Source organism: Mchenga conophoros, linkage group LG4 (genome assembly GCF_057382185.1).
Source record: "Mchenga conophoros isolate Kocher_MC1m ecotype Shallow Benthic linkage group LG4, M_conophoros_male_GT1.1, whole genome shotgun sequence".
Classification (NCBI taxonomy): Eukaryota; Metazoa; Chordata; class Actinopteri; order Cichliformes; family Cichlidae; genus Mchenga; species Mchenga conophoros.
In genome coordinates this window covers 40044953-40070410 of record NC_140529.1, presented here as the reverse complement: position 1 = coordinate 40070410, position 25458 = coordinate 40044953, and the positions used below count along the sequence as shown (strand labels likewise).

At 45.3% G+C, this 25458-nt stretch overlaps 1 protein-coding gene across 1 annotated transcript in view; it reads left to right on the top strand.

The window, feature by feature from the left end:
- The window catches only part of stx1b (syntaxin 1B), a 47419-nt gene that overhangs the window by 5538 nt on the left and 16423 nt on the right, over positions 1 to 25458 (top strand). The window contains exons 2-3 of the mRNA XM_085272426.1: positions 22235 to 22309; positions 24583 to 24682. Coding sequence (XP_085128552.1) covers positions 22235 to 22309; positions 24583 to 24682 — 175 coding nt within the window. The remainder of the gene's footprint in view (positions 1 to 22234; positions 22310 to 24582; positions 24683 to 25458) is intronic.

The window sequence follows — 25458 nt, the reverse complement described above, 5'->3', positions numbered from 1 at the left end:
CTGTCTGAAATAAGCTGGAAGTTCTAACAGCAGATGGGCGGGGCTTCTGAGCCTGAGATGACCATATTAGGAATTCGTATCGTGGCTCATGCAGTTCCAAAAATGAGATGTGAAGATGAACCAGCTGCTGTGGCCTCACTTTATTTTTGCTCTCTGAATATTTTCTCAGATTTTCCTCCACCTTTCATTTGTGCACGTGCTCCCTGCGTCTTTCTTTTCTCCTCCACCACCTCTTCCATGATTTTTTCCTCCCTCCATTTCATCCTCTCCTCCATCTTTCCTCCCACCCCTTCCTCTTTTTGCTGCTTCTCTGCATCCCTCTCTTATTTCCACCCGTGTCCTGGCAGCTTTCCTTCTTCCCCGTGTTTCCCGTCGGTGTGAGGCACCAATCTTTTTGGTTCCTGGTGACTGAATCTCCTCGCTCCTTTTTTCTTTTCCTTTTCAATTGTTCCTGAATTCTTCCTCTCTGTCGGCCATGTTGGATGATCACCGGAGTGAAATCCAGCTCACGTAATCCTGCCGGTAACAGATGCTGCTGTATCATGCAGCAGCAGCAGCTCTGTAGTAATAATTATTTTTTTATGTAATCGTCCACATCACAGTGATGCTGCCAGCTCTCCTCCTCCTCCTCCTCCAATCTCCACAAGTCTGAACAAACGCTGCAAGTGAGGACAGTACAAACCTGCTGTGGTGCTTTCATTCCAACACACACCAGGCTAACTTCTAGTTTTCATGCTAATGCTGTGCTGATACATGACCTGCTTTCACACATGTTTGTTGTGAGTTTAACTTGCTGTTATCTTTTAAATAACCCAAACCTCCAGGAGGAGCTGTATCCTTGTGCTTGTCCCATGAATATGTGAATTTCAGCTTTAGTTTAGGAACAGAATCAGAATCAGAATCAGAATACTTTATTCATCCCGAGGGAAATTAGGGGTTACAGCAGGCAGCACGCTAATGGCGCATGCGCACTCACAAAGGAACCTTCTGACCAACTTTACACAAACATCACATTGGGGAGACATGTCAGAAGGTAGGCTGATAGGAAAAAACAACGAAAATACACTACATGAGGTAAGAGGAGGAGAAAAAAAAACTCCACTCAGACTGAGCTCCTAGTGGGAGAACAGTTTGATAACAGAAAAAACACCTCAGCACAAAAGCACATGACTATCAATACACCATAGAAACACGAGACAAGCAACAGGGGCGGGTAAAGGGTAAGAGAGAGCCGGCGTAGACAGCGCATCCGGTCCTGCAGCATCTGCGCTGGTCCAGTTGACTGCTATCTTCCCCGGTAGGGCACAAGCATCGAAGGCGTTGGAAAGGGAGGGGGATGAGTGAGTGCTTGTCAGTGTAAGTGTGTGTGCGTGTCCATAGTTTAGCGGAGACAGTGTCCTTCGCACTATCAGGCTAAGTAAGCAGTCTGCCAGCCAACCCAGGTGGCCTTCATGGGACGGGAAGAATAGTCATCACACAGTCGTTATCAGGGAGTTGTTTTGGTGGGCTCCAGCCTTGGGCCTGCAGCTGGGGCCGTGGTGTCCGAATGTTGAATATTGTTGATTTCTGAAATGAGAGAATTCACAAAGGAGCAGATTTCTAACCTGTTGGCGGTTCTTTAGTGTGCTCTGTGGTTATGGGAGCGTTGAGTCACACCTGTTCCTGGTGGGAGACGGACTCTTCCAGGAATCCTGGGGTTGAACCTGGACAGTACCTGTACGTTTTTGTTACCACGGCATGGAAAGGTTTAGGTGTGAGGATGATTCGTGGCTTCCAGCGTGCACTGGGATGGTTTGCACCGGGGTTGTTGGTTTGAAGCCAGTGAAGTGGTTGCTTTGTGTTGGGAAAGAGTGGAACCAGTTTTTCAGGTGTAATGGTGCAGCATCAGCAGTGATGAGGATGCTGCGTTGGTCTGCTGCGGTGGAGGTGATGGTGAAGCTGTTGATTGAGCCTCACCTGTGACTGTGAGCTGTGACTGAACGACTGAGGTCAGAAGCAGCAGAAAAGAGTTTCCTCAGAGCCGGAGTGAGGGTCTCCAACCATGAGGAGGCCCGGGACACGTGGGAGGAGATTATGTCTCACAGCTAGCATGGGAACATCCCTGCCACCTCCTCCAGAAGAGTTGGGGGGTCTGGGCATCACTGCCCCCGAGTCCCAGATAAGTAGCAGAAAATGGATAAAATGTACGATTAGTCTCTCCTCAGCTCAGTTTTAGACGGAACATCTTCAGGAACGGAGCTGAAAAGCAACAGTCTCATACGAGCAGCTTCCTGAAAATGCTGCAAGAAAATCAGTCCAGCAAAGAAAGTGCTGCATCATTTCTCCATCTGCTAAACGCTTCGTCATGTTACGCTGCTTCACCCTGCAGCAGCAGCGCTTCCATGCTGCTGTCAGTTTTGATGATGCCGCAGGTCGTCGTTGGCTGGACGTCGGGTTTCGATGCTGCAGGAGAGAAAGATTTTAAATCAAATGAAATAATAAAATATCTCACTGATATTTCTGAGCAAACGCAGAGACAGAAGGACTGTGTGTGTTTGCATATCCTATTTCTGTTTCATTGATTGTAGCAGCTGGGGGTGGGTGGGGTTGGGGCAGGTAGGGGCTGGGGGGGGGGGGGGGGGGGGGGTTAAGTGGCGTCACTGAGATGGAAAAACAGCCACGTGTCACTGCAGCCACACGCGGTCTCGTTTCCATCGCTGCTCCTGCAGACTCACCTTTAAAGCAGGTTTCATGATCAAATGTACTGATGGACCTCACGGGGACGTGGTGTCCACAGAGGGAGCGGTCCCCTCACTGTGTGAGCGTCTGTGTGTCCCTTCAGTAACACAGACACACTCGGGTTCTCTCATTTTTGATTTAAATTGTTGTCCTTGAACGTGACGTTACCTTCTCACCCAGGTGTGCAGCTGCTGGTCAGTCACGTGGTTCACTCTGTAGCTGGTGTTGCTAACCTCAGGTGTGTGCGTGCTCAGTCAGAGACACTCGTTGTGGTTTGTTTTGTCCTCCTGGCAGCACCAGGTGGGTGGTCTGTGTTTGTTTGACTTTATTTACCCAGCAAACACACACACACACACCTGCAGCAGGGACTTGCTCAAGGGCACCTTGATGGCAGATGTCTGGCACTTTCAAAATAAAGTTCAACAGAACTTCTTTTAAAGCAAATGATTGATAAAGAAAGAGCTGCTGTTTAAATGTGTGTGAGCCTTTTAAACAGGATGTCCTGATCATTAGATCATTTTTCCTAACGACAGCATCACGGCCTTTTGATTTTTAAATAAATCACATTTACAACACAAGTGGCTCCAAAGATGCACGTGCATTGGTTTCTATCTAATTGAATAATTATTTTAAAAGCTTTAAATTAAAGTAATAAAACAAGGCCTCGCAGACAGCCACGCCCCTAATTGTGCAAACTCTAAGCCTTAATGTGCAGGTGTCATCTATAGAGCAGGTTTTGTGTCGGGCTGTAAACACGACCGGCGCCTCTGCTGGACGATGAAGGAACTGCAGACTTGTCTTCCTTTTCCTGCTCCATGTTTCAGCCTCACAGTACACACATGTCTGAATAGCAGCTCTCTCTTTAACACTTTCTTGTTGTGTCTGGTGCTCTGTGGACTCACGGTCTCACTGTGGATCTGTTGTAGCACGAAGGTTAGCAACAGGAGCCAGAGGCTAAATGCACCAACAAAGACTGGGTCGTCCTCCAGTGTGGGAGGGTCCGGCCCTGCTTTGTGTCTCCTGCTAATCTGCAGGTAGTGACAAGTTGGGTGGAGCTGCAGCGCTGCACGGGGGCTGCTGCTACCAACAGTCTGCAGGTTGTTAACCCAGCCGCGCAGGTTAACGAAGCCTCGGAGAGTTTAACTTTACCGAATAAACTGCAGCTGTAGCTCGGAAGATACTGTCCTGGCTGAAGGCTTGATACTAATGATAGCTAGCTCATCAGTCTGAAAGCCTGTGTGTGTGTCAGTGGCCATCGTTCAGCCAAGTCAAGGGCAAACCCTCATCACTGCTGGCACGCCGGAGGTCACTTTTCCTGCTCGCACTGTCTCTGCTGCTCTTTTTGCTGTTGACGTGGGTTTTCTTCTTCTTCTTCTTTTAAATTGACGTTTTTTCTCGTTTAATTAGCGCGGTGCGTTTCGGAGGCAGCCATCGTTTAACCCCGACTCGTTTTCTCGCTTGAGCGCTCACAGAGGTGAGATACAGTAGATTTCAATTGGATTGCGGTCTGATTAGATTAGCAATTTCCTCCTATTAGTCCACACACAAACACACATTTGTACATCTGCACTTGTGAAGACGCTCATCTTCATAAGCTTAAACTAATTGTGGCTTCATTACAGAGCTCGCCTGTGAGGAAGGACGGCTGCACGTAGAGTTTTAAAGCAGATTTCAACAACTTCTTTATTCATGGATTAAAAAGGCATCGTTGAATCTAATTTACAAATACGTGATCTTCTTCGTCTGGTTTTTCCTCTTCTGATGAGCTCAAATTGAATAAAGCAGATAAAACAGGAAGCTAAACTTACCGTGCAGCTGCTCTGTGAATAGTAAGACTGAAGAATAGCTCCAAAAATGAAACACAACAAAATGCCTTCACTTCAGAAATAACCAGTAAGTCCCAAACATTGGTCCACATTTTAACATAAGAGCGCCACTTTCAAAATAAAATGTAAGCAGGTTTTCTTAAACATTTGCCAGATGTCCCCCACAGCCCACATGTCCTCTGTACGTCCTGCACGTTGAATTGAGGTCTTTGGTTTTTGGAAATGGCTCATTGTTCGTTAGTTATTCTAATTTCAAGAACATTTCTAAACATTGCTTCTCACATGTTCATTTTCTTACATCATATTCAAACACTTCTCTTAATGCTGTCCCATTACACGATGTTCCTGAATAACGCCTCACATTCCAAATATCTTTGTTTTTCCTCTGATGTTTGTGCTGCTCCCAGATGTTCATAAATGTTATAACTCAGTTTTCCCTTAAAATGTCCCCAGTTCCTAAGATGTCCTCACTTACAGGCCTTAATAGCTGATCCCCACAATGGCAGCAATACGAGCGCACACACACACCGCTCCCACGTACTATCGACCGCGCGGTATCTGCTGACTGAATCCTGTGTGGGGGCTGATTGGTCAGTGGGAGGCTGGTCACGTGATTTATGGCTGCGTCTCCATTTAATGGCCCCGCAGTCCTCCCTGGCCTCCTTTGTGTGTGCGTTCTTGTGTGTTTGCTTATGTGCGTCTGTGCATGTGAGTCCTCATGCATTATAGATGTACCCCTCCCCCCACCGCAGCTCGGAGAGCAGCCTCCTGACAAACGTCCTCCTCTTCATCAGCTCCTCGTCTGAACTTCGTTCCTTTTATTTCGCTCAGCATCTCATTTTTAATCCGCTCAGCCAATCAGATCGCGGTGATGGGAGACGTGGCGAGGCAGTGACGTCGTGCTGATGTCACAGCCTGCTCTCAGCATTAACCAATCAGTCGTTTTCTTCCTGACCGTAAACGATGGACTTTGGCCGAACTTCAGCTCTTTGCTCAGAAACGTTCGTGTTGACTGTTTGTGGAGGAAGGACTGAGAAGACCTGGGTGGAGGGGTTTACTCTGTGTTAATAACGTCTAAGACATTTCATTAAAACAACATTTATGTCTGCATAATCTTTTATTTGTTAGTAAGACTGGTGGATTTGGGTTAATGGTGGCAGCAGTCCTGCAGTAAACTGGCTGAGAGCAGGTTTGGTGCTGAAAGCTTAAATAAGTGCTACATCTGTCTTTATTGATTGTTCGGTGACAGCCGCCCGGGCTGATACGATCAAACGTCCTGATTTAAACGTTTGGGATTTGGTTGATGAATCGAATGATTGCGACTCAGTCATTTTGAACTTGTGTTAATATTAAGTTCATCCTCAGAACGTCCGGCGAGTATTTCGTTCAATAATCAGTTAGATTCATGAATATGTTTGAAAATCGAACATAGTTTTGAAAAGGTAAAACAGACCGATGGCGCTGTGGTTTGGCTCCACCTACTCATGTGTAAATCAGCCTGTAAGATTCCTTCTACGCGTCTCAGGAACGTTTAAAACCTGCTCCCAGTTTCACCTGCTGACTCATCGCTTCAGCTTTTGTCCTACTTTTAATCGTTTTCATGGCTCCCATCCAGAGATGCAGATGGAGTATACAGGGGACTGTCTGGTGTTTTGCTCGTGGGCACTTTGGCAGGAGAGACTGCTGCTACTGTACCGTCTGTAGTGCAGGAAAACGCAGTATAAATAGTCCCGAGCCAAAGTGATTACAGGCAGTTATTGAATTGAATTAGAGCATTAAAAGGTCGGCGGATGGCTGAACTCGCCTCCCTCAGCCGGAGCGCGCCTTTCCTTTAAATAGATTCCTGCAGCTAATGCCTGACAGGAAGTCGAGCTGTGAGCAACCATTACCTCATCCTCAAAGTTCAGAGAGAAGAAGAAACGGCAGCTCGAGGCCGTTTACTGGTCATGTTTGCTTACTGGGAGTATTCAGATGAGCCCAGCACACCTCACAGGTCCTGAACGCGACTTAAAGACGTCCGTACGAAGGAATGCCCCTACGCTTTAGTGCTCGAGCCTCGACTTTAAATATTTAAAGGCTCGGGCTTTTAATGCTGTTTACATGACTTGTTCTTTATTTTAATATCCAGATGTGACGAGTTCATTCTGAATTAAATGGACGTGATTTTAGACTTTTACTCGTTTTTGTTTTTTCATCTTTTTAACTGAACAACGAAACTTGGTTTGGTTATTTTAGGTGATGTGGACTCTTCATGATTGCTGACTTGGTGCTTTTGAAGGGAGACTTGTTCTCGTTTTTGAGCGATCATATTACCCAGATTCTCCAAAGTCTTTGACGTTCGTTCATTTCGTGTTAAAGACTCGACATTCCCAACGATCAAGGACTCTGTCGGGTTTTTGGATGACTGGAAACTAAACTCGGTTAAACTGAGTGTTTCCAAACCAAACCAGAGCTGAGCGGGAATTAGACCAAAGAACTTTACCCGACATTTCAAAGGACTTTGTGATTTCAGCTAAAGACGCAGCTGCTGAGGTTTATGGGAAATGCAGTTCTTGCAGATGAGCTGTTCTCTAACAGTTCTTCTCTATTGGCTACAAATCAGGGCGGGGCACTGCGTGAGATCAGAGAGGGTCACGGTGAGGTCACGCTTCACAGCAGAGAGGATTCTGGGTAATAACTTCACTGTTCGCTCTCTGTTCCCACTCACTACAGGAGATCACATCACGCGTGAAAGAAAAATCTGATTTGGGTCACTGTTACCTGAACACACACACACACACACACACACACACACACACACACACACACACACACACACAGTGACATGGTGCGCTCTCTGGGGAACAGGAAGTGGAATCAGGACGTTTTGGGAACGCAGGAAATTGATCCTGAAGGACGTTTGGGTCGAACAAACCAGATATTTGCTCTCATTAATTTACTCAGAGGACCGCAGAGCAGTGTTATTATCACGATGATGATGATGAGCATGGAAGGCCTCGGATGATTTCTTCATGAGTTGTACCTCACAGAGGAACGAGCGGAGGACTAACGAGGTAATGGAAGGGAAGTCGGTGGCCCGGTTAGCGAGGTGAGGCGGTGATGAATGAATCAAACGTCCCCGCATCAGTGTGAGCGTGAGCAGCCAGACAGGAAGTGAGTCATTTATCTTCATCATCTGAGCTGCCTCTTCACCCAGGTGTGTCTGGCATGAGTTCACCTGTGCTGCTGCAGACGGTTCAGCTTCGTTTAAGGATCTGACCCACAGTCACTGTGTCACCTGCAGCAGGTGGCAGTAGGCCACGCCCCCAAACAGACAGAAACTGGAGCCATTTACAGCTGTTGACACAGATTTTTACACACCTGAGAGAATCAGTGTGGGTTTAAGTGGATGACAGAATTGCCATCAGACAGGAAGTGCAGCAGAGTCCATTCATAAAGACGTTTTCACCTGGCTAAATCACCATGGTAACAGATGCTGTAAACATCACGTTCAGGGTTTCAGTTTAAAATCCTCTGTTGTCTCTGATTCAGTCTCTGCGGGGGGAACGTGGTTTGTTGTTGCACTTGATCTTTGATCTGATTTAAACGTGTCCTTCATCAGGCTGTGGGACAATAGGTTTAAAGTTTCAGAGCTCGAATCATCTCACCTTTGATTGGAGCAGGTGGCGCTCGTGGGGGCGGGGTTAGGTTTGGATGAGTCACAAACAAAGCCTGGATATGTTGCTCTGTAGTCTGGTCAGTGTGTGTGTTACTGTGAGGTTCCCAGAGTGAGTCTGGCGGCTCCTTACTTACTGCGTCGTTTCCACTAATGTGTAACTGTTCATTATTATTGTTGTTGTGGAGGCGGGGCTTCAGAAGGAGAGGAGAGCAGGAAACAGGAAATGCTTTATATACAAACATGTGACTAATTATGTGTTTAAAAATATTATTGACATACTTCTGTTATCATAACACTTTGCTCTGGCTTCAATGTATTTGATGCGCTCTGTCAGGTTTTAGTGTTTCCGTATTTATTGATGCAAAATTTGATTAAATGAGATTAAAATCACGTTTGCAGCAAAAATAGATCACACATGGTCCGTCAATCAGTCCTCAGAGGAGAGGTCCTGATTGTGTCACTCTGATGCTTATTGCCATGGGTCAATACCTGATCAATGCTGTATTGATCAGGTGCGGTGCTGGATGCGTTTAAGAGCTGCTTGAAGAGCCGGAGAAACCCATCAGGAGGGCTGTGTCCTTTCTCAAGACGTGGTACAGGATAATTCCTGGTTTCAGACTTTATAAATTCAGCTTTTTATGTATAAATTCATGTGCAGCGAACGACATGTGAGCGTAGCTGAGACCTTTATCTAGATTAACGTGAAAAGCAGCTGCCTGAATGTTTTTTCTCTGCAGTAGTTTTAGTTTATTTAATGAAGTCATGCAGAATTTTACTTTCATACTATGCATATTTTCAAAATAAAAGAGCAGTGGGTTGAAGTTTGGTGCTCGTTTTTTCCTCATAACTTCTAAGCACAGCTGATATCCACGCTGAATGTTCAGCGGTTGTTGATCAATGGTCGTTAGAATTTGCATATTTATGATGAAGGTGACCTCCCAGCCCGTTGTTCCTTCAGTGGGCTGGTTTCAGTCACCGTGCAGATGTTTGTAAGGTTGGAAACCTGCAGTCAGCTGAGACTGAAGGAGTCACTTCGATGAGAGATGAAATGTTTCAGATGAACAGAATCAACTTTTGGAGATAAATTAACAATGCAAAAAAACTAGTAATTACAAAAACATGTTTGTATAAGAGTGGACAGAAGCAGAAACGCCTCCTGTTTGATGATGATGATGGTGGATCAGTGAACCCACTCCATTTATTTTAAAGCAGCAGAGGCAGAGATGTCCCCGTGAAACCGAAGCGAGGCAGAAAAGCTGATGTCATTGTAACTGAACCGTTGTTTTGTTTCATGGAGGAAAACGTTCACAGTTCGGGTTCAGACGCGATGAGCCGGCGCCGCTCTCGTGATCGACCCTCGGCTGATGCTCTGTAGGGCTGCCACGATTTGTCGACTAGTCACGATTACGTCGACTATCAAAATCGTCGACGACTGATGTAATAGTCGACGCGTCGTTTGAAGCTTTGTAAGATCGCAAAAGACGCAGGAATAAGTAGCAGGATTTAAGAGTGTAATAACAGACTGAAACAGGAGATGGCAGCACTGCAAGTACAAGGATGCCAGCTGCCGTTAAACCCCGAAGAAGAAGAAGCAGCTGTGTCCCAGAATTCATAGCGCAGCCCAGCTCAGTTTCCAACAATGGCGGCAGCTAGTTAGTTTTAATATTACTCTTATTATTCTTTCTGGGTCACAAAATAAACGTTTAACATATTTTCAGGCGAGAATGTAGCTGTGTAAACCTCAAATATCTGCTCAGTTTATCAGGACACCACATATTTTCAAAAGCGCTCTGACGTTTTCGGAGACGTCTGTTACCCACTAGCTCGATAGCTAGCCGGGGGCTAGGCTCACTAGAGCCGTGAGAACACCGGACTCCCGGCTAATTGTTTTCAAACCCACCGCCGTCTTTCGCGACTCAGGTTAAATATATATGAGTCACTTAGATAACTTAAAAATGTTGTTGTTTGGCTTTTTTTTTTTTTTTTTTTTTTTAGTATTTTATTTGTTCCTGAGTAAATCGGTTTGGCTGAGATTAAAGTTATAGTTTTTACACAGCTGAATAAACGTCAAGCAGACAGCTGATTATCAGAAGTGTGAGATGCTCCAGAATATACTCTCCGGTGTCCTGTTATATTTTAGATAGCAAGGAGTTTATTAAACTTCACCGAAACAATCTGCAAATTTCATTAAAATTTAATAAACTATCATCTTGTCTTTATTTTTAGTTAGCACAGACCTTAAACACTTCAAGCTGTAAGCTAATGATAGTTATATAAGAGCAGATGCTGCTGGTGCAATAAGCTGTAGTTTTACGTCTAATGGATGATGATCTGATTAGTCGACTAATCGCATAAATAATCGGTGTCTAGTCGACTATCAAAATAATCGTTTGTGGCAGCCCTAATGCTCTGCTTTTTCCTTTCATCTGGACGTGTGAGGGTAACGGTGCGAATGAGAGCAGGTTAGCTGTCGATGTGATCGGTGCGCGAAAGCAGGATGAACCGGAGTGAAATCAAAGCGCTGCACTGAGGACAGAGAGCGCCGGTCTGAGGCCGCCTGCCAGTCGTCTAAAAGAAGATCATCGATTCCCTGACTCACTGGATCCTGGGAAAGCGACTTGATTACCCAGAGTGCCTCGGTGCTGCTGTGGAGGGCTTGTGTTGTTGGCGTGATCGTTTCTTCACGTGCGCTTGGTTCACATTGTGACGACACTGAGCGCATCACTCAGGCTGAGCTGCTGTGACGCTGCGTCTGCACATGCAGTCAACGTTTCTGCCCTCAGCTCGAGCAGAGCGGCTCAGCATGAGCCACAGATCAGAATAATCCTTCTTTAAATGCTCTGTCAGCTCCTCCCCCTTTAAGGCAGGGTTCTTCTGATTGGCTGTTGTTTAAGACCTTGATTGGCTAAAGTTAGCCAGACAGATTTTCCCTGTGATGTCTAAGCTTATGAAATGTTCTCCTCAGTGATCCTGCCTTAATTTAAAATGAGCTCATCTAAAGTTATCTCCGAGGACATTATCTAAACCTTACTTAAACTTAGCTTTATTTTAGCTCAGCTAATTTTAGGATAATTTAAGCCTGGATTCTCACAGGCTAACTGTAGCTCACATTTGGACCAATAAAGAAGTTACTTCAGTTTAACCTTCATCCGGACACGTCATAGATGTTTTTCTTAAAACAATATTTGAATGAAGCTAAAATTCAGTTAATCAGTCAAAATGTATTTATATAATTTTCATACATAGGTGATAATTAAAGGAATCCACGTGAATTAATGAATCATTAATTAATCAGTCTGTAATTACATTAATAGTAAAACTAGAAATTAGAAACCAAAAAGTTTAAAAAAGGATAAAATGATCTTTAATCTGTGAATAAATGAGTGAAATCTCAGATTTCAACCTCCTCCATCCTTCCTCTTTCTTACCTCAAACCCAGCCCCCACCCCCACGTGTCCATTATCAGACCTCTAAAAGCCCCGTCCACCCTCGCCGTCCTTTCTTTTGTCCTCCATCTCTTTATTCACCCGCTCGTCCCTCTGGCGTCTCCTCAGCAGAGAACAAGTCAGACTATTTATTTATAGATTCAAAGAAATAAAGAAAGAAGACGGATGCAGAGTGTGTGTGTGTGTGTGTGTGTGTGTGTGAGTGTGTGCGTGTGTGAGTGTGTGTGTGTGTGTGTGTGTGTGTGTGAGTGAGTGTGTCTGTGTGTGTGTGTGTGTGTGTGTGTGTGTGTGTGAGTGAGTGTGTCTGTGTGTGTGTGTGTGTGTGAGTGTGTGTGTGTGTCAGGACGGTTTGATGTCACTCAGCTTGTCGTCTGACTCTTCTCGGAGGTGAACACCTGGTCAGGTCGCTGTCATACCTGAAACACGAAAGAGAAACAACACTCTGACGCCTGCAGCCGCCTCAGCTTTCACGCTGCTAATCAAACGTTATTAACTGATCGTCGTTTCTGTGAAAGCTGAACCTCAATGAGAACGCAGTTTCCGGATACTCTTATCGATTCTCATTGGCTCCGCTTTGAGCAGCATTGCTAAGCAGCAAATCAAAGATATTGCATTCATGCAATTATTAGCATGTTAGCTGACTTTCAGGCTCTGCCTGCTGGGCTGGGTTTTTGGCTAGCTTAGCGTTAGCGTGCTGTTTGTGCAAAGAGCTGAATTTAGCAGTGTTAGCATCTGTTTCAGTCCTGCATGCAGTTTCCTCTTTACCGTTGCAATCTCATCCTTTTGTGCAATAAAAGTCAAAGTAATGTCCATCTCCAGACACACAAACCGAGATCAGCTGATCGTAGCGCGAGTGCAAGAACCAATGGGAGGGACCCACAGGCAGGCAGACTAACTGGTCTTACAATCAGTTCACGATAGACTGTCATGGTGGTTATGTCCATCTTTTATATACAGTTATGGTTCAGACTAACATGAGAAAAATCATAGAAATCGACTTTTTTTAATACTTGGACACAAACAGATGTTTGGAGGAGACGCATGAACGTCAACCTGAGGGAGAAACTTTATTGACCAAACTGGATGACGGAGGATCTGGATCTGTTCTCTGAGCCAGTGTCGATCCACAGCCTCCTGTTCAATCAGCGGTGAAAAATGTGTCATCGTAAAGTTCACTTTAAACACTTTGAACAGATAAACTGAAGAATCACATAAATTCATCTGTGCGAATGAAACAGTGAAAACATCCAAATGTTTAAGCAGCTTTTTTATTTGGTTTTAATCTTCAGACTGAAAACATTTGCAGCCCCGAGCAGCAGCGCTGCGTTTGAGTGCTCATGAGAAGCTCTGAATTCTGAGTGTCTGCTGCTGAATCAGCACCTGAGCTCTGAAAGTGAACGATTAAAGGAGCTTTTCAGGTTTTAAAAATCGGGAGAAGTCGGTTTGTGGGGGAACATTAGCGGTCACACGGAGCACAGATGGACTCTGGGTAGCGCCAGAGATCCCATGGGATTGTGGGTAACGCGGCTCGCTGCTGGCATGGTTTACTGCTAACATGCACACACACATAGAGTGTGTATTCATGCGTGCAAACACACAAACGCACACTATGCTGGCATCACTCTGACACCTGAGGTCAGCGTCCTGATTTAAGTCTGCATGACATGAGAGGAAGAGGAGGGGGAGGGGGAAAGGAAAGGAGGAATGGAAGGAAGGAAAGCAAAGAAGAAATTAAAAGAAAAGGAAAAGACTTTAAAAGCTTCATTTATCCCAGATTTGTGATATCTGGGATAAATAAAAATCCGCATTAAAAGGTGATGAAGAATAAAACACGCATAGACGAACAGTCTCATTATGTTTATTATCAACAACTCGTTACTAAAACCAACAAATGGATCCTGACATAATGAAAATGTTCCTCATTAAGGAAACGAGACGTCCGTCGGCTCATTTCCTCGTTAGTACTCGACCTGACAGGTGGAGGCGTTGACGTCAGGTCATGTGATCAGAATCAGACAGATATTGGATGCATTGCAGCCGCAGAGCTCCTGTCCTCGTCCCCCTCCCCCACCCCGCGGTCTCCGCTCTCTTCACCATCACCCTCCTCTTCCTCCCCTCCCCCATGTTATCCACCACCTCTCTGCGCCTCCTCTTCATCTCCTCGCTCTCTCGTCTTCCTGCAGAGCCGCGGGCTTCGTGTTCGCTCGCTCGCGTTAATCGCATTCGCTTGTCCGTAAACACACACGTGTGCGTGTGTTGGTCTGTGCGTGGTCGTCTGTACAGTATAATAAAAATATGATGAGCGAGGAGTCGCTCGCTGACTGTTGGGATTTATTCAGACTGTGACATCACGAGATCTGAACTTTCATGTATCCGACTCGTTTGGAGGCGGGAATCAAACTCAAGCGTTTGTCTATGAAATGATTTAATGTTCGACTGAGATGGATTATTTTTACACAATATTCAACTCAGTTTTATCAAATCACAACAACAGCCGCCTCAGTGTGCTTCATATTGTACAGCAGACCCTACAATAACACATACAGAGAAAACCCAACAATCATACGACCCCCTGTGAACAAGCACTTTGGCAACAGTGGGAAGGAAAAACTCCCTTTTAACAGGAAGAAACCTCCGGCAGCACCAGGCTCAGGGAGGGGTGAACAAGGCCGACATGGACTCTTCATGAGTTCAGATGAACCTTCTGAGGCCGGAGGGTTGCTGGTTCAATCCCCACCTGGATGCTTTGGAGTGTGAATGTTAGATTAAGTGTAGAGAAAAGTGCTTGTATGAATGTGTGAAGGAGGCATGTTGGAGCTCAGAGTAGAAAAGAAGTGAAAATGCGGAGCTGATCGATTAATGGAAAACAGATTTCATGATCAATGCCTGGCAGACCAATCAGGTCCTCATCTCTGCATTCATGCAAACCCAGCTATTCGAGCTTTAAGCTTTCAAGATGGATTATTTATCCATATGTATCATTTTAAACACGTTTTCCTCGAGCCCTCTTTAGTATGTGTAATTCCTCGGTAAACCCTTGGCCCTTCACTTGTAGGGATGCCTCTGCTGTACTTCGTGATCATTTTTCAAACGATTTCACTGACAAAATATCAGCTCTGAGGGCGTCTCTCTCATCTGAGTCGTCGTTAGTTTCTGACCCTGTTGCAGTCCCTGAATGCTTGACTGTCTTTCAACAGTTCAAGCCACTGTCTTATTCTGATCTCTAACTTCCCCCATGATATCCTTCCCTCTCGTTTTCTTTGCCCACTATCGGTCCCTGTATCCAACTTTTACTGAATGCATCCCTGTCATCAGGTTGTGCACCGTCAGTATTTAAGCTCGCTGTCGTGCAACCCGTTATAAAGAAAAAGGATCTTGACCCTTGTGCTCTAACTACAGACGCCCTCTGATATCCAAAATTCTGGAAAAAGTGTTTCTAAAACAACTTCAGTCCTTCCTTGATTCTAACGGTATCAATGAAAGTCAGTCTGGCTTTAAACCTCGCCATCGCAGCGAGACAGCGTTAGTTAGGCTTTTTAATGATCTACCTGTGGACTCGGGCCATGTGACTGTGATGTGATTTGTATGCGACGACATACAGATTTATTTCCCTTTGACATCAGATGTCTCTACTTCCCTGCAACCCCTATTTGACTGTCTAAATGAGGTCCAAACGTATCACGTCTCTCACACCGAACCAGGATAAGACAGTTACAGTTTGTGATAGTCACACCGCGCTGGAACAACTAACTGGGCCCCTTTGCTAGGACCCTTCATCAGGGTCTTAGTAAAACATTGGAGAAAATTGCTTAAATACAAGACAGGAAACAGAAAAAAATTCAAATTAACCAGTCAAACCTTCATAGATCAGCTGACATATAACAGCTAGGTATTGGTTATTTGGTTAAGTCACGCCCAAGTGATGATGTAATCTTGTTTTTTAATTCAAACGTGCTTTTATTATTAAACACTGCCCTTTGTCCCCCTGTTTGTGTATATTCATAGCATCCTTCTTATGCATTTCATGCATGTGTTATTTTCAGACAGGTGGGGGTTATGTCACCTCCCCCCCCCTCATCATTTATGGTCTAGTCCAGTATTTACTTGGGCGTGACTTAACCAAATAACCAATACCTACCTGTTATATGTCAGCTGATCTATCTGTGAAGTTTTGACTGGTTAATTTGAATTTTTTTCTGTTTCCTGTCTTATTGTCAGCTCTGGTAAAAAACAGTTTCTACCAGCTGCATCAGATGTCTAAAACAAAGCCCTTTGAAGGACCTTACAAAACACTTATCACTTCCAAATTAAGACTACTGTAAATCCCTCTACTCGGGCGTCCCATCGTCCTCTACTCACCGGCTCCAGTTAGTTCAAAACGCAGCTGCGCGTCTAACTGATACTAGAAATTATGCCCACATCACACCAGTTTTAGCCAACCTACATTGGCTTCCTGTTGATTATCGTATCAATTTCAAAATTCTTTTGCTTACCTTAAAAACTCCTCAAACTCCTTCATTTGTATATCCCTAATAAGGCACTTAGATCGTCCAATCAAATGCTCCTGACGCAACCGAGGTGTCGTCTGAAGTCCAGAGGTGATTGGGCCTTTGCTGTCAAAGCTCCCAGACTCTGAAATAACCTCGCTCCTTATATTCGTTCCTCTGAGTCCATCCAGTCTTTTGCGTCTAAAAACTACTTTGTTACTTCGTGGCTAGTTTTTGTTTCAAACAGTTGTCATATTGTTTCCTTTAAACTCTTTCTTTTCATTCCTTCTTGTGCTTTTGCTCTGACCGACTCTGAAGCACTTTGGTCAACTTGGTTGTATTTTTATGTGCTATAGAAATAAATTTTGATTTTTTTAAAATTTTTGATTCACATCAGATTGTTTTGGCATCACGGCGAGCTGCGATAATCCCGGGCGTGCCAGGTGGCTAAGGTCAAAGGTCACTGTATCTAAGGCTGCAGACAAAAGCTGTGTCCCAAAAAGTCGGCTGCTTCCTCCTGAGGCCGCATTTGTAGGCCGATTACATCACAGCGACGCGCCCAAGTCTGTCCCAATTCGTCGACTCCTCCGAATGCCGCTGACAAACGCGTCCTCCTTTTCCCCGAATTTGAAGGATGGGTCGGGTGTGTCCTTCCAACCTATCCCAGAATTCATAGCGCGGCCCAGCCAATTCCAGTTTCCAACAATGGCGACAGCTAAGTTTTATTATTACTCTTATTAATCTTTCTGGGTCACAAAATAAACTTTTAAGATATTTTCAGATGAGAAAGTAGCTGTGCAAACTTCAAATATCTGCTCAGTTTATCAAGACATCACATATTTGTGCTGCGACGTTTTCGGAGACGTCTGTTACCCACCAGCTCGATCGCTGACCGGGGGGTTCAATGGTCACTCAAGCCGGCAAAAACAGTGAACTCCCTGCTTCATCGCGGTCTACGTGGGCTGGGTCCTTCGAAGACCGAGAAGGCCGGGTCCTCTGAAGGACGCCGCCTGCGTTTTGGGACACAGCTAATGATGTGGAACACCTGACCGTCCTCTGAAACCACAGAAACGTGTTTCTGTGTTTACGTGCAACAGACCGTGAACGCCTCAGCCACACGTGGCGTCGGGCTCACCTCTTCCTGTTCTTCTCTGCATCTCGTTTGATGCGGATGTGTGTCGCCTGCCTGCTTTATTTAAATATTGGCTTTTGTGTGTATATTTCACATTTGTCCATTTCAGTGTTTATTTAAGGTTTATGACATAACAGGATGTTATGTAATGAATAACTAATAAACAGAATCCTGTATGAAATGAACTCATGGAAACCCAAAGAACACAATCGCAGCCGAGCCGACACCGAAACGTGAAGGTCGGCATTTTGTGCAGTTTTTTTATTTTTAGGATCTTCGGCCTCTTCGCTGATTTTCTCTTCTCTCTCTGTGCTCTGATGCCTCTTCCTCCTCCTCCTCCTCCTCAGATGGTTGGATAAGGAGAAAACAGCCGAGTGTGTCTCAGCCTCTGCTGTTATGTAACAGTGTTCAGATATTAGTCAGGGCCGGCCTCCTCGTTACACTCAAAGCTGAGACCCTGCAGAGAAACCGAGCGCTGGATTTCATCTGATTAAAAGGTTCCTTCACCCAGATTTTACCGCTGATCCCTCAGTGGGATTTTCCTGACTCACAGGCTCCAGTTTCAAGGCATCGAAGACCCACCTTAGCTCCCCGCGCCGCTCTCGTCGGGGCCCTGCAGGTCGTCACGTGCTAAACTGTGGAAACACCCTGAAGCCACATATCCTGCTGAGGGGGGAGCACAGACTGTATATAAAAGACGGACATGATGGCTCCTCCCACCTGAGCAGTGACCAAACACCGTGCCCATCCATGAGTGAAAACCAGGAACTGCTAATCGGCTCATGTGAGAGACGGGTGGGTGCTTTAGTTGTTTGGTTGTTTTTAGCGTCTGTGTGATGTCAGACTGAACACACGTAAGAACACGCCCACTCGCCCCCAACCTTCCAATCATCTGCTCTCTGTCGTTTCTGTCTCGGCTGAGTCAGTGCAGACACCAGAGGGGACGGTGTAGGTGCGGCTGTGGCTATTTCCTGGAACAACCTGTGCAGCACAGGCAGCGCCCTCGTCAGGCTGTCTGAGAGTTGCTGGACAAGAGCAGGAGCGATGCTACATCATTTATACCGCCATCGCAGCGTTGCACCTCCTGCCTCTTCCTGCTGGTCTCAGATCAGCGTTTACCGTCACGGCCTTCACGTCCTCTGACGGCCGGGTCACACGCAGACCTGCAGGCTGACAACGTTTCACTGATTATTAATCAAACTCTGTCCATTGACTTCCATCAGCCCCTGACCTTTGACCTCTCATTCTATGTGTGTGCATTTCTAAACTGGATGGTGATGTGGAGGAACAGCAGCGAGGGAACAGACTCTGATTGGCTGGTTTTGGAGGCAGGGATGATGCTGATTGGCTGCTGGTGGAGCTGTTTTCAGACTGGCTGAAGTTTTATATAAAACATATTTTTAAGCTGGAATTAAATATTTAATCTTACAGGATCATTTTCTTTGATAGATTTAAGAAAGTTTATAAAACGTATGAATTTTTTTTGTGGGGGGGGGGTCATATTTGGAAAAAGATTTATTTAAATAACTTGATTTATATTATTGGCCTTACACTTAAAAAGCCAGTTTAAAATGTGAAATTTTGTATTTTATGTATTTTTTGTTTCAGATTTGATCTTAGCTGTGTGTGTGTGGTGGGGCTGGGGGGCATCTATCTCCTGGGTGTGTTTGAAGGTCAGCGAGTCCTCTGCTGTCACGTCCTCTGTTAAGGATTTCCACAGGGAGGCGCCCGCGATGCCTTCAGGGACCTCGTCTCACACGTACATGTTTGTACTGAACATCCCCAGACCCTCAACCCGAACCCTGAGCTGGACCTGAAAACCTGAAACCGTCGTTCCGGACCGGAGCAGTGCAGCCGTTCTGATGAAATTCGTTGCTGGAAGGATCCGATGATTTTAAATCGGTGAAGAATGCAGTGATTTTAACAACCTTACTGCAGCCGTAGGCGGGATGACAGCGACGTTTACCGGTTTTAAAAACATGAAATTGGTGCATCGTGTCCAACATTCGCCCTGAAGGCCGGCGGCTCGTTATCAGGAGGAACCAGCGAGAGGAGCTCAGGAGAAATTCGTCTCCTGGTCGATCGGCTCGGCACTGAAGCGATGAATGAACTCGTTTCTGCCTGCAGATGCTCACGTTATTATTTTTATTATTTTTCCTCCTGTAGGTTTTTTTCTTGAAGAAGTAGAGCGACCCAGTTTCAGACATGTGGTGTGTTTTTTGCCGGGGGGATCGGGAATAACGAACCATCTGCAGGATGGAGTCGGCGCCGTGCGGGTCGCGAACAGACGCTCGTACGTTCAATCTAAAGCTTTTCCTTTTTCCTGCACAGCGTCAGGCTTTACAAACCGCAGAGGACGGCCCCAAACGTGACCGATGAGACGCTGCGATGAGTTCGTAGCCTCATCTCCATAAATTCACATCAGATATGAACAAAGTAACATGTTTAACACGCTGCAGGAATCCATGATCAGCGATTTTAACTGCATGATCTAAAAGTAAGTGAGAGCTTCCAGGAAGTTCTTGGACCCAAACAGACACACTTACATCTTCTTAAACCGTTAAACACAACGCCAGAGTTCGAGTAACTGTTGGAGGAAGTCCTTCCTCTTTGTCCGCTCTGCAGGAGGCGGGACTACCGAGGGTCTTAGAGCTCAGTTTTTAAAGGAAGAAGAACATAGTGCGCCGTGATTGGTCAGCACGTCAGCGAGTCCTCGTCCTGTCTCTTCCCCCTCAGCCTGAACCGGTCGCAGCAGATGGCCCCGCCCCTCCCTGAGCCTGTTTCTGCCACAGGTTCCTGTTAAAAGGGAGTTTTTCCTTCCTACTGTTGCTCACAGGGGGTGATGATGGTTTAGGTTTCTCTGTATTACCTCAGGGTCTGACAGTATACGATGCTAAAGAAATAAGAGTGAATGAAACATGACCTGTGCCCTCAGCAGCACTTCACTGGGACGTGACAGTGATGTCAGTGTCGCTGAGAGTCTGAAACAGCTTCAGCACCTTTACCTGGTCAGGTGTTACATCACTGCAGCTGCTGTCTCATTAAGTTAATTTTGGAAATGTCAGTCACAGGGGGGTTGGGGTACCCTGTGAGTGGGCGTGGCTACTCTACGATCATGTGGTTTAACGCTGGCTTTTTCAGTTCAGCTTGAATCACTCGGCTTGAAGCTTCCAGATGAGCCTTTGCAAACCAGTGGGTGACATCGTGGATACGTCTGTCTTTTATTTACAGTCTATAGTCTATCCTGACACTGGGAGCGTTCAGGTCCGTGGACAGAGCGATGCTGATGTCCGCCTGTCTCACTCTGGTGTGTCGGCGTGTGTTTCCTGTGTGTGTTGATGCCGTGGCATCGGGTCTTTGGCTCAGGCGAGAGAGAGCATCAGGCCTGCAGCTAGCTGACATCATTAGCATCGCCCACAGTGAGAACTGTTGGCAGGATGGACTGAGGAAGCTGCCACGGCCTCTATGGGCGGGCGGCGGAGCCAGGTGGAGACACCTGAGTGGGACTCAGAGGACATGTTTACAGCAGAAACAAATAAATCACAGTGCTGATGAAAGCAAAGGCAGACGTGACGCCTCATCTTCAAGGCAGGCATGTGCCGGCAGAAACGTGTGTGACGAGTGGCTTTAATGTTTGGTTTGTAAAACATAAAAATAGATATGTTAGTGACACCTTCTTCTTCTTCCCAGCAGTTAAAACTGGAACAACATGATCATTAGTAATCAATGAGTTTGTGGACTGATTAATCCAAACACTGAGTCTCCTCTGCAGAGGCAGAGTGACGCAGGGGGAGGACAGAGGGTGCAGAGGGACACCATCTCTGCACGTATAAAATAAATAAAATAAAAATAAAAATAAAAATCCCATGTTAAAATAAACACGTTTATTTTAACATGGCAGTCTATAGGGACAGACTCGCTGCTGCCTCTGCTGGACGTCAGAGGAACTGCAGGTTTCGATGGGTTTAACGGAGCTTTAACAACGTGCTGAGCGCTGGTTTAGATTTGACACAGAAACAAAGTTCACTTCTTTTATCTTCCTTTAGTTTTTATGGTTTTATGGAGGCGGAGCTTCATATTGTGAAGAATGGGCCTCATAGATACAGTAACCTGATCCCACCTTCAGCCTGTCCACCTGCCTGTGTGTCGGGTATCTGCAGAGAGTTTACTGAACATCAGGGATTGTGCTTTTTGTCGTCTGCGGTCGGCGGACACACACACACACACACACACACACACACACACACACACACACACACACACACGCACACACACACACACACACACACACACACACACACGTCTGTATTGATAATAACAGAATTCCATTCAGTGTAACTGAACACCTGTTTCAGCCTGAAGCACCTGTCCCTCTCTCCTCTAAGGAGAACATCTGAGTTTAATAAAATGTTCCTGCGTTCGTCTGTGAAACAACTCCATCATCGTCATCTTCATCCTGGACTATTTCAATAATATTATTAATTTTTCTGTCTTTTTATTCCCCTGTGTTCGTTTTTCTTTAATTTTCTTAATATTTTATTTAATTTCGTTTTAACATGTTTGTGTATTTACTTTATTTTTAAATGTTGTTCCTTCTCTTTCTTCATTAAAATGCTGATTTATTATTTAATTTTAAATTTATTTATTTGAAGCAATAATATGTCATATTTGTCGTATTCAATTTATTTTAATATTTTTTATTTGATGTCTTTACATTTTTATTTCATTATTTCTTTAAATATTATATCATTTTTCAATTTTATTTAACAATAATGTCATATTTAAATAAACTGAAAATTACTTTCTCGGTCGTTGGCGTGGTGATGCCCTGCTGCGGTTGCTTGGAAACCTCCTGTTTGCTTTTACGGAGCGGTTTCCCTCTGTGTGTCCGTCTGTGGGCCTCAGCGTCAGTCTTCATCACTGAAGCATCATCACCACACCGATGACATCATGTTTCCTGTCTGCAGGCAAAGGACAGCGACGACGATGAGGAGGTGGTGCAGGTGGACAGGGACCACTTCATGGACGAGTTCTTCGAACAGGTGAGGCAGCGCGCTCAGGTGACTGCAGGCAGTCATGTGACCACTGGGTTAAATCATGAACTGGACACTGTGAGGGTCGTAAACAGCAGCTGGGAACACTGGGACTGTTCAGTCTGAGACAAACGATTACTCAGAGGTCGCTGTTTGCACCGAAACAAAGACACAAAGGTGTCCTGAGGCAGACGTGACCGAAAACACAGAAATAAAAATGTTTTGGCTGCGATGGAGCGAGCTCAGGATTCAGGCTGCACGCCATCAGCACGTTGAAAAATATCAGCAAAAGCAGACAAAGAAGTAATGATGTGCAAAATCACATTAACCTTTAAAGCCCACCGTAGAACCAAGTCTGCCCGAGCGTAGCTTCATATCTTTACCTGCTGTAGTGACGTTGTTTGGAGCATTTCAAGTTGCTTTACATCAATATGCCCCAAGTTTTAATGACATGTTTGCATTAAGTTCATAATAACGAAATACATTAAACAACAAGAAAATAAAAGTCGTTTCTGTTTTTTTACACATATTTCGAGCTTCATCCCTCAGAATGCAAAGTTGCACAAAATCGTTTCAACCACAGGAAATTTATTCTGAGTGTCTTCATAGTTTCATTTTTGAGATTCAAGAATTTTTACAAACTGCAGGAAAAACAAATATAAATATTATTGTTCACAATTTACAAAAACCGCATCAAAATAAACTGTTTCCAACAGTGAAAGCACACAGGCACAAAGTAAACCTTTGGACCTGTGCGGCAGACAGGAACCGCGACCTGGGTCGAGCTGAGTTTCATATGCAAACTAAATTATTGCGCTAGCTTAAGTGGTTGAAATTCTACCAGGATTTAAAATGGTTGCACGAATCAGAGCGTGCACCCTTAAAAGGTTAATGGACATTAGGACGTCCCAGAGTAGAAGAACATAAACATCAACATGAAAACATCAAGTGAGCGAAAACTCATAAAACATCTTCAAAACATCAGAAACAGGCGACAGAAGTATGGGCTCAAAATGTGGTCATAAATATTTTGTACTTGTAAATCAGGATTTGTATGTGTAAAAAAGATTTGTGTGTGGACTTAGCCAAAAAAAATCCTGCAAGTTACAAGTACGAATTTTGACCCTATTTTTCTTCCTTTCATCTGATTGGTCAATGTCATGTCAATCACAAATGTAACAATCCAATCAGAGAACAGATGGGTTTAGCTGTCGAGGGGCGCTTTTTTTGAACTGCAGGTCCTTGAAGGGAATAAATGCTCTTTTACATGCCAACCCAGCGTTTTCCTTCATCACCACGAAGGAAAACAGTCTGTGGTCGTCCGAGTTCGGTGATTTTTGTGTCACAGGTCTACGTGTTTAATACAGGGACTTCCACAGCCTTTTCAACAGCGCTGCGGACCGCGGGGTGGGGGCGGGCAGTGTTTTGGAAATGACAGTCTTCATTACAAAGCTTTCTTCGTTATGAATTAGCATACATGTTTTTATTGAACATTTGAAGAACCAGCAAAAACAAACTCTTGTAGAGGACATAAAGTCAGAGATAGAAAAGACAAGGAGCAGGTGCATCTAGTACAGGTAGAGCTGCTGCAAAAACCCACAGAGCCCAGCAGCCAGCAGCAAATTCTGGATCATTTGCTTTTAGTTAGCAGTTAGCATTAGCAGCACATCCTGCGTCCGATGTGAAAGGACTTTTATGCTGCGCACTGTGACTCACAGCAATGGTCCTGGGTCAGCCCTGACTTTGTGTTAAACTAATCCTAAAGTAATAATGTATTTCTAACCACTGATATAGCACAACTTTATCCTTTCAACAGCTGCTGAAAGTTAGGGGACCTAGCTGCTATCGGATATTTATATAGAGATCCTCCAGCTTCAAACTGTATCACCCTTCAAGGACCTGCAGTTCAAAAAAAGCGCCCCTCCGACAGCCAAACCCATCTGTTCTCTGATTGGATAGTTACATTTGTGATTGACATGACATTGACCAATCAGATGACGGGAAGAAAAATAGGGTCAAAATCCGTACTTGTAACTTGCAGGATTTTTTGGCTAAGTCCACACACAAATTTTTTTTACACACACAAATCCTGATTTACAAGTACAAAATATTTATGACCACATTTTGAGCCCATAGAGAAGCTGTAAAAAACTAAAGCTTGGCTTAAACAAGCTGTGATCAGGTTTAATGTTATCACTGACTGAGGCCCTAAAACCAGTTCATGATGGGAAATAAATGTCGTGTTTGAAGACTGATTTTGTTCTTGTGTGTTTTTGGTTCAGGTGGAGGAGATCCGAGGCTGTATAGAAAAGCTGTCGGAGGACGTGGAGCAGGTCAAGAAGCAGCACAGCGCCATCCTGGCCGCACCCAATCCTGACGAAAGTAAGACCCTCAGGCAGCCTCACGGAGCCGCCGCGACGTCTCGCAAACGTCTCAGTTTCAGCTTCTTTCCGACTCCATCGCCGCAGAGTACAACTAATGCAGTGACCAGCAGGTGGCGATATCTGCGGTTCTGTAGGAGTCTGTTATCTAAGGAGCTCGGACAGAAACGATTCGGGTGATGTTACCATGGTCGCTACAAACGAGAGTTTAACACCGAGCTGTGGCGACTTTCATTTTTGTGAAGTTGCTAAAAAAAAGTCAGAAATTAGCTTCAAAAATCATAAAAGAAACGAAGGCGACTGAACCGTGAACTGGTTAAAAGTAAGGAGGTATGAAGAGCAGCGTCACAGCGTATCCCTCCGCCACAGCAGCTGTGTGAGGTTGTGCTGGTCGATCGGCGGGCGCTCTCCAAACGCTGTCCACGTGTCAGAACCCTTCAGTAACTCGACCCCCGACCTCAGAGTGACCTCTAATCCCGTTAACTGCTGGCTGACGAATGCTACAGCTCGCTGCTGGCAAACCGCCACTGAGCGCGCCCATCCGTTGCTCCGCCGCTCGTCCTGACACTGTGGGGGGACGATAAGAGCGTCTCCGGTCTGAGAGCACGAGGCCTGGCGAGTCCCAATCTCGACACGGCGTGCTGTGACTCAGCAACAATGACTCAATGTCAGCGCTGACACCAACAGCCACGTCTGCGCCGTCAGAGTCTCCGCCTCAGGGGTTCCGCTCCGCGTCGGGCTTCGACCCTTTTTAGCTCTTCGTTGGCGAGACGCCGT